General features: G+C 35.5%; 1 protein-coding gene across 2 annotated transcripts in view; it reads right to left on the bottom strand.

The window, feature by feature from the left end:
- The window catches only part of ap3b1a (adaptor related protein complex 3 subunit beta 1a), a 76,788-nt gene that overhangs the window by 32,985 nt on the left and 30,158 nt on the right, over nt 1-13,645 (bottom strand). The window contains exons 14-22 of one of the 2 annotated variants that reach the window (XM_048165419.1): nt 12,964-13,073; nt 12,703-12,879; nt 12,439-12,625; nt 6,555-6,685; nt 6,233-6,377; nt 6,012-6,153; nt 3,005-3,188; nt 2,845-2,884; nt 1,618-1,721 (exon numbers count right to left, since the gene is read on the bottom strand). In XM_048165419.1, the coding sequence (XP_048021376.1) occupies nt 1,618-1,721; nt 2,845-2,884; nt 3,005-3,188; nt 6,012-6,153; nt 6,233-6,377; nt 6,555-6,685; nt 12,439-12,625; nt 12,703-12,879; nt 12,964-13,073 (1,220 nt within the window). Of the gene's footprint in view, nt 1-1,617; nt 1,722-2,844; nt 2,888-3,004; nt 3,189-6,011; nt 6,154-6,232; nt 6,378-6,554; nt 6,686-12,438; nt 12,626-12,702; nt 12,880-12,963; nt 13,074-13,645 lie in introns of both variants that reach the window. The other variant, XM_048165418.1, reaches the window with a different exon arrangement.

The following is a 13,645-nucleotide window of genomic DNA, read 5'->3' as shown; positions in this document are numbered from 1 at the left end:
TCTATCATAATTTTCTGTTGAACACAAAACTGAACAGTTTTGGGGCACCGTTGACTTCCATAGTAGTTTTTTTCCTACAATGGAAGTTAATGGTGCCCCAAAGTGGCCTGGTTACAAACTTTCTTCAAAATATCTTCCTTTGTGTTCAACAGAACAAAGAAATTTATACAGATTTGGAACAACTTGAGGGGGAGTAAATGATGACAGAATTTTCATTTTTGGGTGAACTATCCCTTTAAGTTTTAAAGTTTTTTCATTAATTAAGTTGATGATATTACTTGGGTAAATATATTTGATCTATGGTATTAAAGGTGCCGAAGAACAGGTTTTCAAAAGATGTAATATAAGTCTTAAGTGTCCCCTGAATGTGTCTGTGAAGTTTCAGCCCAAAATACCCCATAGTTTTTTTTTTGTATTAATTTCTTTAACTGCCCATCATTATAAATGCGCCGATTCACGCCCCAAGAGCTCGCGCTTGCCTTAAACACCATAAACAAAGTTCACACAGCTATTATAACCCTCAAAATGGATCTTTACAAAGTGTTCATCATGCAGCATGTCTAATCGCGCAAGTATGGTATTTATTTGGATGTTTACATTTGATTCTGAATGAGTTTGAGGCTGTGCTCCGTGGCTAATGCTACACTGTTGGAGAGATTTATAAAGAACGAAGTTGTGTTTATGAATTATACAGACTGCAAGTGTTTAAAAAATGAAAATAACAGTCTTGTCTCCGTGAATACAGTAAGAAACGATGGTCACTTTAACCACATTTAACAGTACATTAGCAACATGCTAACGAAACATTTAGAAAGACAATTTACAAATATCACTAAAAATATCATGATATCAATGATCATGTCAGTTATTATTGCTCCATCTGCCATTTTTCGCTATTGTTCTTGCTTGCTTACCTAGTCTGATGATTCAGCTGTGCACATCCAGACGTTAATACTGGCTGCCCTTGTCTAATGCTTTGAACATGAGCTGGCATATGCAAATATTGGGGGCGTACATATTAATGATCCCGACTGTTACGTAACAGTCGGTGTTATGTTGAGATTCGCCTGTTCTTCGGAGGTCTTTTAAACAAATGAGATTTATATAAGAAGAAGGAAACAATGGAGTTTGAGACTCACTGCATCTCATTTCCATGTACTGAACTCTTGTTATTCAACTATGCTGAGGTAAATTAAATTTTTGAATCTAGGGCACCTTTAAAGTTTAACTAGCAAATACCAAAATGTGAAGATGTTAGCTGTTTAGCACTATTTCAATGACAATTTACGAGGCTGACCAAAGAAAAAGTTTATATTTATTTTGTATATTATACAGTTTATATAAATTTCCCCAAATTTCCAATAAATGTTCATGTTCCCATGGAAACTTTCCGGAAAGTTTACCTGGAAATTTTTCGCCCCTTTGCAAGCCTACTCAGATTTCATCAAAAAGATCTTCATATTTACTTATAACTCAATGACCAACCAGAATAAAGTATTTCAGAGAGCTGTTTAACACCAACACAAAAAGTCAGAAAAAGGACACACACACACACACACACACACACACACACACACACACACACACACACACACACACACACACACACACACACACCTGTAAGGCTGATGTGGTAGGTGAGACTGAGAGCCCCTGCAGGTCAGACAGGAGACTAGGAGACAGGATGGAGCTCTTGGTTGTGGTCACCGGTGCGGGTGAGACTGCAAATACAACAACAACAACATTAAAACCCATATTGTCGCCGTCGGGCAGAAACCTTGTATCTTCTCCACATTTCGTCATTTTTTTTTTAAAATCTTTTTCATAAATCATTACTATTGGTCACCCTTTACACCTGTCTTTGGGTTTTGCAAATATTTAAACAATGAGAAGTTAAATATGATGATCCAGAACACGGCAACACGTCTAGTGCTCAATCAGCCAAAGAGAACCCACGTGACGCCCCTTCTGATCTCACTCCACTGGCTCCCAGTTATGGCCAGAATCAAGATTAAAATTTTAACAATGGCTTTCAGGACTACAACTGGAATAGCTCCTCCCAACCTCAACTCAATACTACAAACATATGCTCCCTCCCACCAGCTCAGGTCAATGAACGGATTACGCCTTGTTGTTCCCTCACAACTAGGCAAAAATTCACTCTCCAAAACTTTCAATCTCTATGTTCCTCTCTGGTGGAATGACCTGCCAACCTCCTCCCCAACTGCTGAGAACATCACATCTCTTAAGAAGCAGTTGAAGATGCACCTCTTCAACAAAAGCAAGAAAAATCTCCTCTACTTTTCTTCTCTTCTCTAGATGCTTACCTAATCTAGTTGTATTTTTCAAATTAATTTTTCCCCATAGAGATTTTAGTTTAAAAATAATATAGAATATATTTTTTTAAATTATAACTTAAAAAGTCTTACTTTAAAAACGATATAGAAATGTATAACACAAACACACACACACACACACACAGTATAGTGTAATTTGCTTGCTACGGTTATCTGACTGTAATGTAATTTTTCACCCAGGAATTCTGATGTTAAACAAAATTATTTAAAAAATAAGCTGAAATAATAATGGGCTGATGTCTTCAACAAAACCACGATTAACAACCTCACAGCTCAGAATAGGTCTGTCTTTAAAGGTTTGAAATTTATCATTAAAATTATTTCCCTATGGGAAAAATAATCAGATTTTTACTTCTGGGGCCTGTATGTAGACCATATGCTGCTCACTATGCTTTGGAAAAGAGCCTTTCTATCACAAAACAACAAAATACCTCAATTTAACTCGACTTTAAATCAAAACACAAAAATGGCACAGAAACAAACTTACAGTCATCCAGATCAAGGAGAGACACTTCCTTCTTCTCAACCTGCTGAACATACACACAAACATTAAAGTTAAAACATGGATGGCAGATGTTACACAAATACATTTAATGTGCAGCAAAACTTTATATTCACACTTGTTTGTACTCGCTTGTACTTATTACCTTTGTGACCGGTTTGGACTGGACAGGTTTAGACTTTGTGTTTTTCTTCTGATCTGTTCCCGAGTCTGAATTTGAATCCAGTTCTGATCCAGATTCAGATGAGCTCTCTGATGAGGAACTCTCAGAGCCTGATTCACTTCCGGATCTGGTTTCGTTTTTTACAGCGTTCCCATTCTTCTGCTTCCTGTTAAGATCACACACACACACACACACAATTAAACTATTTGTTGGAGTTCACTAACCAAATTAACAGCAGCAAAATCAACCTACATATTAAAGGGGACCAGTTATGCCTTTTATGCAATATCTTGATTTTGTTTTTGGGCTCTACTAGAATAGGTTTTCATGTTTGAATTTTCAAAAAACACATTATTATTCACTGTTGCAGCACCTCTCGTCCCAGTCTGTCAGTAACATTCTGTTTAGTTCCTGTCTCTATGAAGCCCCTTCCTTCAGAAAAACACAATGTGCTCTGATTGGTCGGCTGGACCAGTGTGTTGCGATTGGTCGACCTCTTGTAATATTTTCGGGAAATGTCACGACCCTTACCATAACTGCGAGTTTCAACAAATCTAAAGCAATTCAACTCAGTCTCGCCCCTTTATTTCACATATGCCATGGGCGGGAATTATTTTAAATGAAGAATCTTGTGACATGTACGTTTTCAGAAGAAAACTCAAGACTACAATGGAGGTTTTTCAGGGAGTTCAGAAACAGTGTGCACTGATATTGAGAATAAAGGCCCATTCACACCAATAACAATAACTACAACGATAACTATATTTGCGTTTATTCTAAAGCTCACACGCTGCGGTTTCAAAGTATGTACATGTTTTTGTTGTTGCATTTACACGGTTTTAACCAGCAGATGTCCTCAGCATGCTATGTTTCGAGTGAATAGCTAGTGTAATCGAACTGAATTTAGCTGATGAAAATCAATATAGTGGAATAAAAACAACACCTAGTCTTTTTCACTGCAACAAAGGAAACAAGGCAATTTTGCCGAAACTAGCGCTGGATACCTGAGGTAATTATATGCTACACTGTTCGCTAGCCTGGCATTATGATCTCATCGTTAATAATTCTCCTCACCATTTAATCCAAGCGCATGAACGATTGTTTTCCATATATCCATTTTCTTTAAAGTATCCTTGAAAAGAAAGTTTGACAGGTCAAACAGCGGTGGCTTTTTCTGGACCTCGACAGGTTTAAATATTTATTGATGGGCCATATTAGATAACCTGTTCAATAGGGGTGTGACGAGACGAGGTATCTCACGAGACGAGACAAGACTCGAGACTCGTTTACTTTCACTTTCGCGCGTACTCTGTAAATATGGAGCGGCAGCGACCGTTATCCAACTGAATTAAATGTTTTTTATTTAAATACAAAGCAAAATTACAGTGGAGGCGTAATGTATACGTAGCGGTGGGATATTCTTTCCTAATCATCCTACACTCTGTCATGGCAATATCACGAGACTACTTTTCGCCTCGACGAGAAATCTCGTCACATTTTAGTCTCGTGACACGAGATCTCGTCACACCCCTACTGTTCATCAATGAGTTATCCCTAAAGAACATTTTAGTGTTCAAACATCAAAAGGGACATTGATAAGTCAGAGAAAGAGAGGGGGTTGGCTAAATTAGCAGAGGGAACAATGTCTGTTTAATTGTGAAATGATTAGATGGATTAATTTGGCCTTTGGATTTCATTTGCTCAGAACAAGAAGTGGTGTGCGCACACACACACACACACACACACACACACACACACACACACAAACGCACCATCTAACTGAAGTCTGCACAGTTCAACAGCAGCATTAAAGCAGGGTGTGTGTGTGTGTGTATTAATGAGAGCATTTCACGGTGGTTGAGGATGTGGGCGAGAGCCTTAAATTACACACAATGATGGCAGAACATCAAACAAATCAGGCAAAGAGAGCATCATACACGTGTGTGTGTGTGTGTGTGTGTGTGTGTGTGTGTGTGTGTGTGTGTGTGTGTGTGTGTGAGTGTGTGTTTGTGTATTAGCTGTTTAATTACAGCCTCTAATGAAGGCAGCAGGGTCAACTACAGGAGCATTACATCACAACAATCAACAGTGCGAACTCTGTGTGTGTACTGGATCAGTCCCTGGTCATTTGAGTTTTTATGCCTTGAAAATGTAAACATTTGGTTTATGCGATAAATGAAACATTGTCATTGCAAATTCTGCTGATTTTAAAGTGGTTATTAATGTTAACAAATTGCAAATGTGACTGTTGATAATTTTGCACCAGTAATGGGTTTAAAAAAAAAAAAAAAAAAAAAAAAAAAAAAAAAATCAATAAATGGTTTGCATTTTATGTTTTTTTTTAAACAAAATGTATGTTCATAAACTTATAGTTGTTAATGATTTACATTATAGCTTTTTAACTGAAACAAATTTAAAATGGAATGAAAATGCACGTATTTCTGGCACATAAAAACGTATTGCTAAAAATAAAACGTATAGTTTCTTTGTGGTGCGGCCAGTGAAAATGTTGTAAAAATCTGAATTACTGAGAAAAAATTCTTATTGTTGAGTCCTGGCATGTGTGTGTGTGTGTGTGTGTGTGTGTGTGTGTGTGTTTGTGTGTGTGTATATGAACAGATGGAGGGTGAGATTATTGGTGCCACATTTTATTAGTCACGTTTTATGCTGCCGCATACACAATCACACAAACAGACACACACTAAACACACATTATATACCTCCTGCACATATATAAAACCCAAGTCGTACATTGTGCATCCACTTGTGGGCACACTTGAGCAAAACACACCCGAAGTCAGAAGACCAAAGTCAATCTCACCTACCATCTGTCTATATATTTATGCGCATGTGAACACTTCAAAATTAGCAATAGCATGTGATGTAAGTATTAAGTGCTGGAATTCAGCAAAGTTGTTTCAAAATTGTATGAAATTGTTCTGCTGAACACAAAAGAAGAATGTGTTTACATTGTATATGACATTGGTACCTGTCTTTGCTGGCTGGTTTATGTTGTTTTTTCTGAGTTTTCTTGTCAGAGTCTGATTCACTGGAGCTCTTCTCTGATTGGCTGGAGCTGCTCTTGTTTGAATCATCACTGTTCTCCTCACTCTCAGATTCGCTTTCAGATTCTACATGCACACACAAACATGTTAAGACAAGGATTTATTTGGAAAAACATCCTCTAACCAAGCCAAATTCATGTTTTACCTTCACTGCTGCTACTACTGTCCTCACTACTGCTTCCCTCTTCCTCCTCCTCCTCCTCTTCCTCCTCCTCAGAATCAGAGTAGAACTTCTTATCTGATTTGGCAGGTTTGGATTTACCTAGCGCTGCTGACCCGGTCTCTTTCACCTGCCCCAGACACACAGGAACAGTAAATGAGGTTATAATCATTTGAGATGTGGTGGCATCACTGCACTACAAATACCCTGTACTCTGAGGCCAGTTTATTTTATAGACATTTGTTAACATTTTGTGAAGAATGTGTGTTTAAAAAAAACAAAGCAACAATAGAAAAGGTCTTCTTACCAGTTCTACTACCTCCACATTTCTCACTGATTGGTCAGGAGCGACAGCCGGCCAATCAGAAAGCTCCAGGTACCCAGTGGCATGAGAATTGAGCGTATGAGAGAGCGTGCCAAGCTGAAAACGATCTCGATCTGAAAAACGGACAAATACATGTTGATGTCATTAAATACAGTGCAGTTTCATGGTGACAGAAAACATCTAAAGGTTTTAAAGGGTTAGTGCAACCAAAAATTGTCATTAATTACTCACTCATGTCATTCTACACCCTTAAGACCTTACTAAAAGCTACTAAAGACGTATTTAAAACAGTTCATGTGACTACAGTGGTTCAACCTTAATGTTATGAAGCGACGAGAATACTTTTTGTGCGCCAAAAAAAACTAAATAATGACTTTATTCAACAATATCTAGTGATGGGCGATTTCAAAACACTGCTTCATGAAGCTTTGAAGCTTTACGAATCTTTTGTTTCGAATTAGTGGTTCGGAGCACGTATCAAACTGCCAAAGTCACGCCCCCCAGTGGTGAACCATTGAAATTTCACTTATTTCACACATAAGGAAGCCTTGTTTACTGAAATCACGTGACTTTGGCAGTTTGATACACGCTCTGAACCACTGATTCGAAACAAAAGATTCGTAAAGCTTCATGAAGCAGTGTTTTGAAATCATTCATCACTAGATATTGTTGAATAAAGTCAATTTGTTTTTTTGGCGCACAAAAAGTATTCTCGTCGCTTCATAATATTAAGGTTGAACCACTGTTTTAAATAGGTCTCTGGGCATCTGAAAGTGTTAATATTCTTGCTGTCAATGCAGGCCTCACTGAGCCATCGGATTTTATCAAAAATATCTTAAAGGTCCCGTTTTTCGTGGTTTTTTTGAAGCTTTGATTGTGTTTATAGTGTGCAATATAACATGTGTTCATGTTTCGCGTGTAAAAAAACACAGTATTTTTCACATAATTTACTTATCTGTATACCGCTGTTTCCACTGTCATAAAAACGGGCTGATGACTTCCTTGTTCTATGAAGTCCCTCCTTCAGAAATACGTAACGAGTTCTGATTGTGCCAGCGGTTCCTGTGTTGTGATTCGACAGCAGCTTAGCGAACCTTGCCCGGAAAGGTCACGCCTCTTACCATAACGTGGAGATGCACGCGCTCAGTGTTATTGTAAACATGTCTTTAATTTTACCCTATCAATTTGAGCCGGAATCAGACCCGGTGATTGGACTGCGGGATGAAAATAACAGCGTTTCGACGACATGCCGACAAACACACTCTACAAACGCAACTCTTGTGTATTCCTGTGGGCGGAGGTTAGTCAAAAAACTGTTTTAGTGACGTCATTAAAGAAGGAAGTAGAGGGATGTAGTCCAAACTGGCCGTTCGATGTAGGCGACTTCTGTTAAATAAAATATCTCGCTTGGCATTGAACTTTGAGCTTTAAAATTTTACAGATTTTATTTATACTCTAACAACAACATTACACACTAACTAAAGTTTGAAACATGGGATCACGAAGAACGGGACCTTTAATTTGTGTTACAAGCATGAACAAAGGTCTTATGGGTGTGGAACAACATAAAAGACAATTTTCATTTTTAGGTGAACTAACCCTTTAATAGCATTCGCTTTGTTGGCCATCTGCTAACACAAATATCAATTCAATGGTAAAAGTCAAGGTAACTGAAAATAAAGTTAACAAAAAGAAAAAGGTAAAATGAGTATAAAAATACTAAATGAATGAATTAATAAATAAAAAAACATTAAAATTTATTGAAATTAGTTGCCATTTAATTCTGCTTTCTGAACGATGGTATTATGAGAGTAATCAAGTTATTATATTCTATAATCAGAAATAAATAGTCAACTTAAATATTTTGTAAATATGTTCCAGACTAATATTTCAAATATTATTTTCACTATATAATTTGTGAAAATATTAAAATATTATTTTCACTATATAAAATAATGATTAATAAAAAATTAAATTTCATTAATTAAAAGAATAACAATAAGCATATTATTTATAATGATGTACTTGTACTGAGTACAATGACAATAAAGTTGAATATAATAATCTATTCTAATTCTAACTATTCTAATCTATTCCAACTTCCTTTATAGTTTAGGAATCATATCATATCAACATATATGTGGCATAAAAAGTTTGAAAACAAACCAAACTGTGTTGAACAAGCTGTGAAGTGGATGATATGTTATGTTATGTAGATAGTCTTGTGCAGCAAAACTTTTGACTAATAAGAAGGCTTCTAGTTTATGCCTCCAACTCTAGGTTTACTGTACTTCTTTGTCATAATAAACAAAAAAAGCAATAAGTGTCCCCACAGGCCTTCAAGAGACCTGCTGAGTAATTGACATTAAACAGGTAGAAATGCCACGGCATTCAGATCTGCCCATGTGCCCTTCTCACAATACGCCGGGTACGTCCCATAATAACCAAGGTATATGAACGCATAATCGCTCTGGCTCTGCAGAATATAAACATGAGCGAAAAACCACCAACGCACACAGTAGATCTAAACCACGAATATTAAAAATGACAGCAGCAGTTAAATGTCTCGCAAATGTTATAGGGTAAATTTATGCCGCATTAATGAAATAAAGACTAATGGCTGTATGTTTCAGTATACTAATTTATTTTAATCTATAGTAACCATGGGGACAATCATGAAATCATTGTATTAAAACAAAAGCGGAACCATCAGAGCCAAAAACAGGAGATGTAGAGCACAGATTTGAGTTCAGTAGATTATCAATGCACTGGTTCGGTTCGGATGAGTTTTTCAGCTAAGACATGATGGTTCAGGTTGTGTGTCACAAGCAAGTTAAAAAAAACACATACAAAGACATGTCGCTTTGAGTTTCATCACAGAGAAGCATAATCAGCCCTTACAAACTTTATTACCTCCTATTAAGAGCGGGACACGCTTTACCAAGCAGCGAGAACGATACTCAGCACAACAAAAAATTACCCCCAGCGACAGCCGGCATCAATCACACGGAGCGCATCCTTTGCGCAAAACCCAAATCCATCCATGCATCCATCAATGCATCCATCCATGTATCTGCAGGAGCAAATGAGTAACACCCTTTTCCTGCTCGTGAGCGTAATTACTCCCGGTTAATTGCAGGTGAAGTTCGTGAACGTACAGGAGGAGTTGAAAACCAACGAGTGGGCGTGTGAGGGGTGGACGGGGCTCACATATTCGACTGTCTGTTATCAAATTACGCAAAATCCAACAATTCAATTCTGCACGGGAGGAACAGAAGGTGTGGCATCCAGATTCACAACGCTAATCCTGAAAAAAAAAAAGAAAAAAAAAAAGGTCCAGCTCAGGGGCGGGAAAAAATATTTTTTGGGCCGTTTGATACGATCAGTTGCAGAGTGTTCCTGCGTGCTGTATTGATATTTACGGGTTAGCGCTGCTGTCATGGCCTGTGGGGGAGAATTCCCATGACAGTGTTGTGTGTTTCAGCTCTGAAGCCCTGCTGGAATGGAATGATGTGATGAAATAAGAGAAAGCGGGCGAAATCAATGTCAGCAGAACTCTTAAGTTCGTATAGACCTGATGGTGTAATTTAGATTAGAGCATGACGGTAAACAGACTCCATCAGATTTTTTTGCTTCAACTGTTTTATCATACACCAAAGCTTTAAACGTGAGAGAAATGGCCTAGAGGTTACAGATCTGGGGTGGAAACTGAAAGGTTGTAGGTTCAAATCTTGCACAGAATGGTTTGAGGGATCCCACATCTTATGACCACTGAATTCCCATGATTTGCAATACCAGTCATTCATTTTTAAAAATCATTTAACAACTTTTTATAACTTTTCCAAACCTAAAAAAAAAAAAAAAATTACATTATTTGCATTTTGTACCCCCAGTTATTACAATAATGATATAATTATTATAATAAATATATTATAATATATTATTATAATAAATATAAAAATATATTTTAATATAATAAATAGAAGTTGTTAAATATTACATATGATATATATGAAAGAAAAATAAATAAATAAACAGATAAATAAATAAATGACCACAATTATGACCACTGAATTCATATGATTTGTTATACCAGTCATTCATTTTTACAGGTTAAAAAATTTCTATTTTCTAGCTGTTAAAATATCTTACTACTCAACTTAAATAACTCATTAAATAAACTACATTATTTGCATTTTGTACCACCAGTTTCAGGTGGACTACTAAAAAAAAAAAATTACATATATGTTATAAATATATAAAAACAATTATAATTTAATATTTTATCTAATTATAATTACATGATATAATAAAATATATATGTATTTATATATTATATCATTTATACAGTCAAACCAAAAATTATTAAGATATTTTTTATATATTTTTAGTAGTGGGTGCAGGACACTATAGTTCATTTATGTAAGTGAGGATAGCCAAATAAAATAAACTGTGACATATTATATCCAAAAATTCTTCATACAGTGGACTACCAGTAAAACTGATAAAAATGTAAAACCAAAAATTATTCAGACACTTTGACCTGACCATGTTTTGCTTAAGTCTTATCTGACATAATTAAGATTATTTTATGAGTTCTTGTCATATTTTATTACCATTTTTTAAACTATAGTGAATAAACTGAATTAATGAATGAAATGTTCAAGGTGTCTGAATAAATTTTGGTTTGACTGTACATATATAAATAAACATATACAGTACAGTCCAAAAGTTTGGAACCACTAAGATTTTTAATGTTTTTAAAAGAAGTTTCGTCTGCTCACCAAGGCTACATTTATTTAATTAAAAATACAGTAAAAAACAGTAATATTGTGAAATATTATTACAATTTAAAATAACTGTGTACTATTTAAATATATTTGACAAAGTAATTTATTCCTGTGATGGCAAAGCTGAATTTTCAGCATCGTTACTCCAGTCTTCAGTGTCACATGATCCTTCAGAAATCATTCTAATATGCTGATTTGCTGCTCAATAAACATTTATGATTATTTTCAATGTTGAAAACAGTTGTGTACTTTTTTTTTCAGGATTCCTTGATGAATAGAAAGTTCAAAAGAACAGCATTTATCTGAAATACAAAGCTTCTGTAGCATTATACACTACCGTTCAAAAGTTTGGGGTCAGTAAGAATTTTTATTTTTATTTTTTTGAAAAGAAATTAAAGAAATGAATACTTTTATTCAGCAAGGATGCATTAAATCAATCAAAATTGGCAGTAAAGACATTTATAATGTTACAAAAGATTAGATTTCAGATAAACACTGTTCTTTTGAACTTTCTATTCATCAAATAATCCTGAAAAAAAATATTGTACACAAATATTTTGTACAATTGTACACATTAAATGTTTCTTGAGCAGCAGATCAGAATATTAGAATGATTTCTGAAGGATCATGTGACACTGAAGACTGGAGTAATGATGCTGAAAATTCAGCTTTGCATCACAGGAATAAATTACTTTGTCAAATATATTTAAATAGTACACAGTTATTTTAAATTGTAATAATATTTCACAATATTACTGTTTTTACTGTATTTTTAATTAAATAAATGTAGCCTTGGTGAGCAGACGAAACTTCTTTTAAAAACATTAAAAATCTTAGTGGTTCCAAACTTTTGGACTGTACTGTATATATATTTAATATTGAAAAATATAATACTATATTTATAATATAATAAATATAAGTTGTTAATTATTATATATGATAGATAAATAAATGAATGAATGAATGATCACAATGAATGACCACTGAATTCTTATTACTTGTATTATCAGTCATTCATTTTCAAAATATAATTTTTTACAGAGATATGTCATATGTGTGATCAATATGTTACCAACCTTTGAAGGCAGACTGCAAAACAGGAGCCGGTTTGGGAGCCATCAGGATCCGACGAGCGTATTTGCTCAGGGCTCCGCTCTTCTCATTTGGAACAATCAGCTGACGAATGAACCGTGTTCGGTCTCTGATGTCATAGTTCTGATCGTACTTGCCCAAGTTCAATATGTACTGAGTCAGCAATTTCGTCTGTATGAGAGAAAGGAAGTTAGAACACACAGCCAAAACACACAGTCACACGCAGTCAAAGTGTGATTTGATTTCACCTGTTTGGAATTGGTCAAGTAGAGTTTGGCAGCCAAGTTGACAATCTGCAGTTTGACAATGTCCTCTTCACTAGTGAAGGTCTTGGCCATCTTTCGCAGGACGTCGGGGGCGATTTTAGGCACGTGTTCACAGTATTCACCCATCAGCCACAGGATGCTGGCCCTCGCCATTGGAACCTAAAGAGGCAACGGACACCAAATATCAGACAATAGTTGCACACACAACAGCACTAATTGTGTAATATTGTGCACGTCTCTCACAGTGATGTTGTCAAAGAGTTTGGCCATGTGTTTGATGATGTCACTGTGCTGTGATGGTTGAGTCTGCAGAAGTTTCTTGATGACCACGACACTCTCCGCAACAACAGTCTCTACAAAGACAAGAAACACGTAAATACACTAACAAGCCAATATTAGTATTTTTTTCCCCTATAGTAACAATAACTAACTATAGTAACAAGTGTTTGTGGAGTAACTAAGTAAAAGGAGCAATCTAATTTTAACTTTTATTATAATTTACTAACATTTTTTGAGCGAGCTGAGGAAATAATCATACACATGCTCCTATGATGTTCTCTCGCTCTCATATGTAATGTCTGGGAGTCATTTTAGTGAATCAATTCATTCAGATTCAGATTAATCAAGCTGTTTGATTCACAGATTCATTGAGTCCCTGAGATCCATTATTTGTTTCTTCTTAGTTTAGTCAGATGTTTATAATTGTTAAAGATCAGACCACATTTAATGAGTAATCGATGCAGAAATCCAGATATTTTCAAAGGGTTCACAAACTTATTCTTGCTACTGTGTATAAATTACAGCATATGTAGTATAAATTAATTTTAAACAGCACTGTTATATGTTATCATTGTAATAAATCATAGAAACTATGACATGCATTTGTCAAAAACAATATTAATGTTTGCATCTGTGGTGATAATGG

The sequence above is a fragment of the Megalobrama amblycephala genome, linkage group LG18 (assembly GCF_018812025.1).
Source record: "Megalobrama amblycephala isolate DHTTF-2021 linkage group LG18, ASM1881202v1, whole genome shotgun sequence".
Classification (NCBI taxonomy): Eukaryota; Metazoa; Chordata; class Actinopteri; order Cypriniformes; family Xenocyprididae; genus Megalobrama; species Megalobrama amblycephala.
The sequence above is the reverse complement of the archived record's forward strand: the minus strand, read 5'-3'. Positions and strand labels throughout refer to the sequence as shown.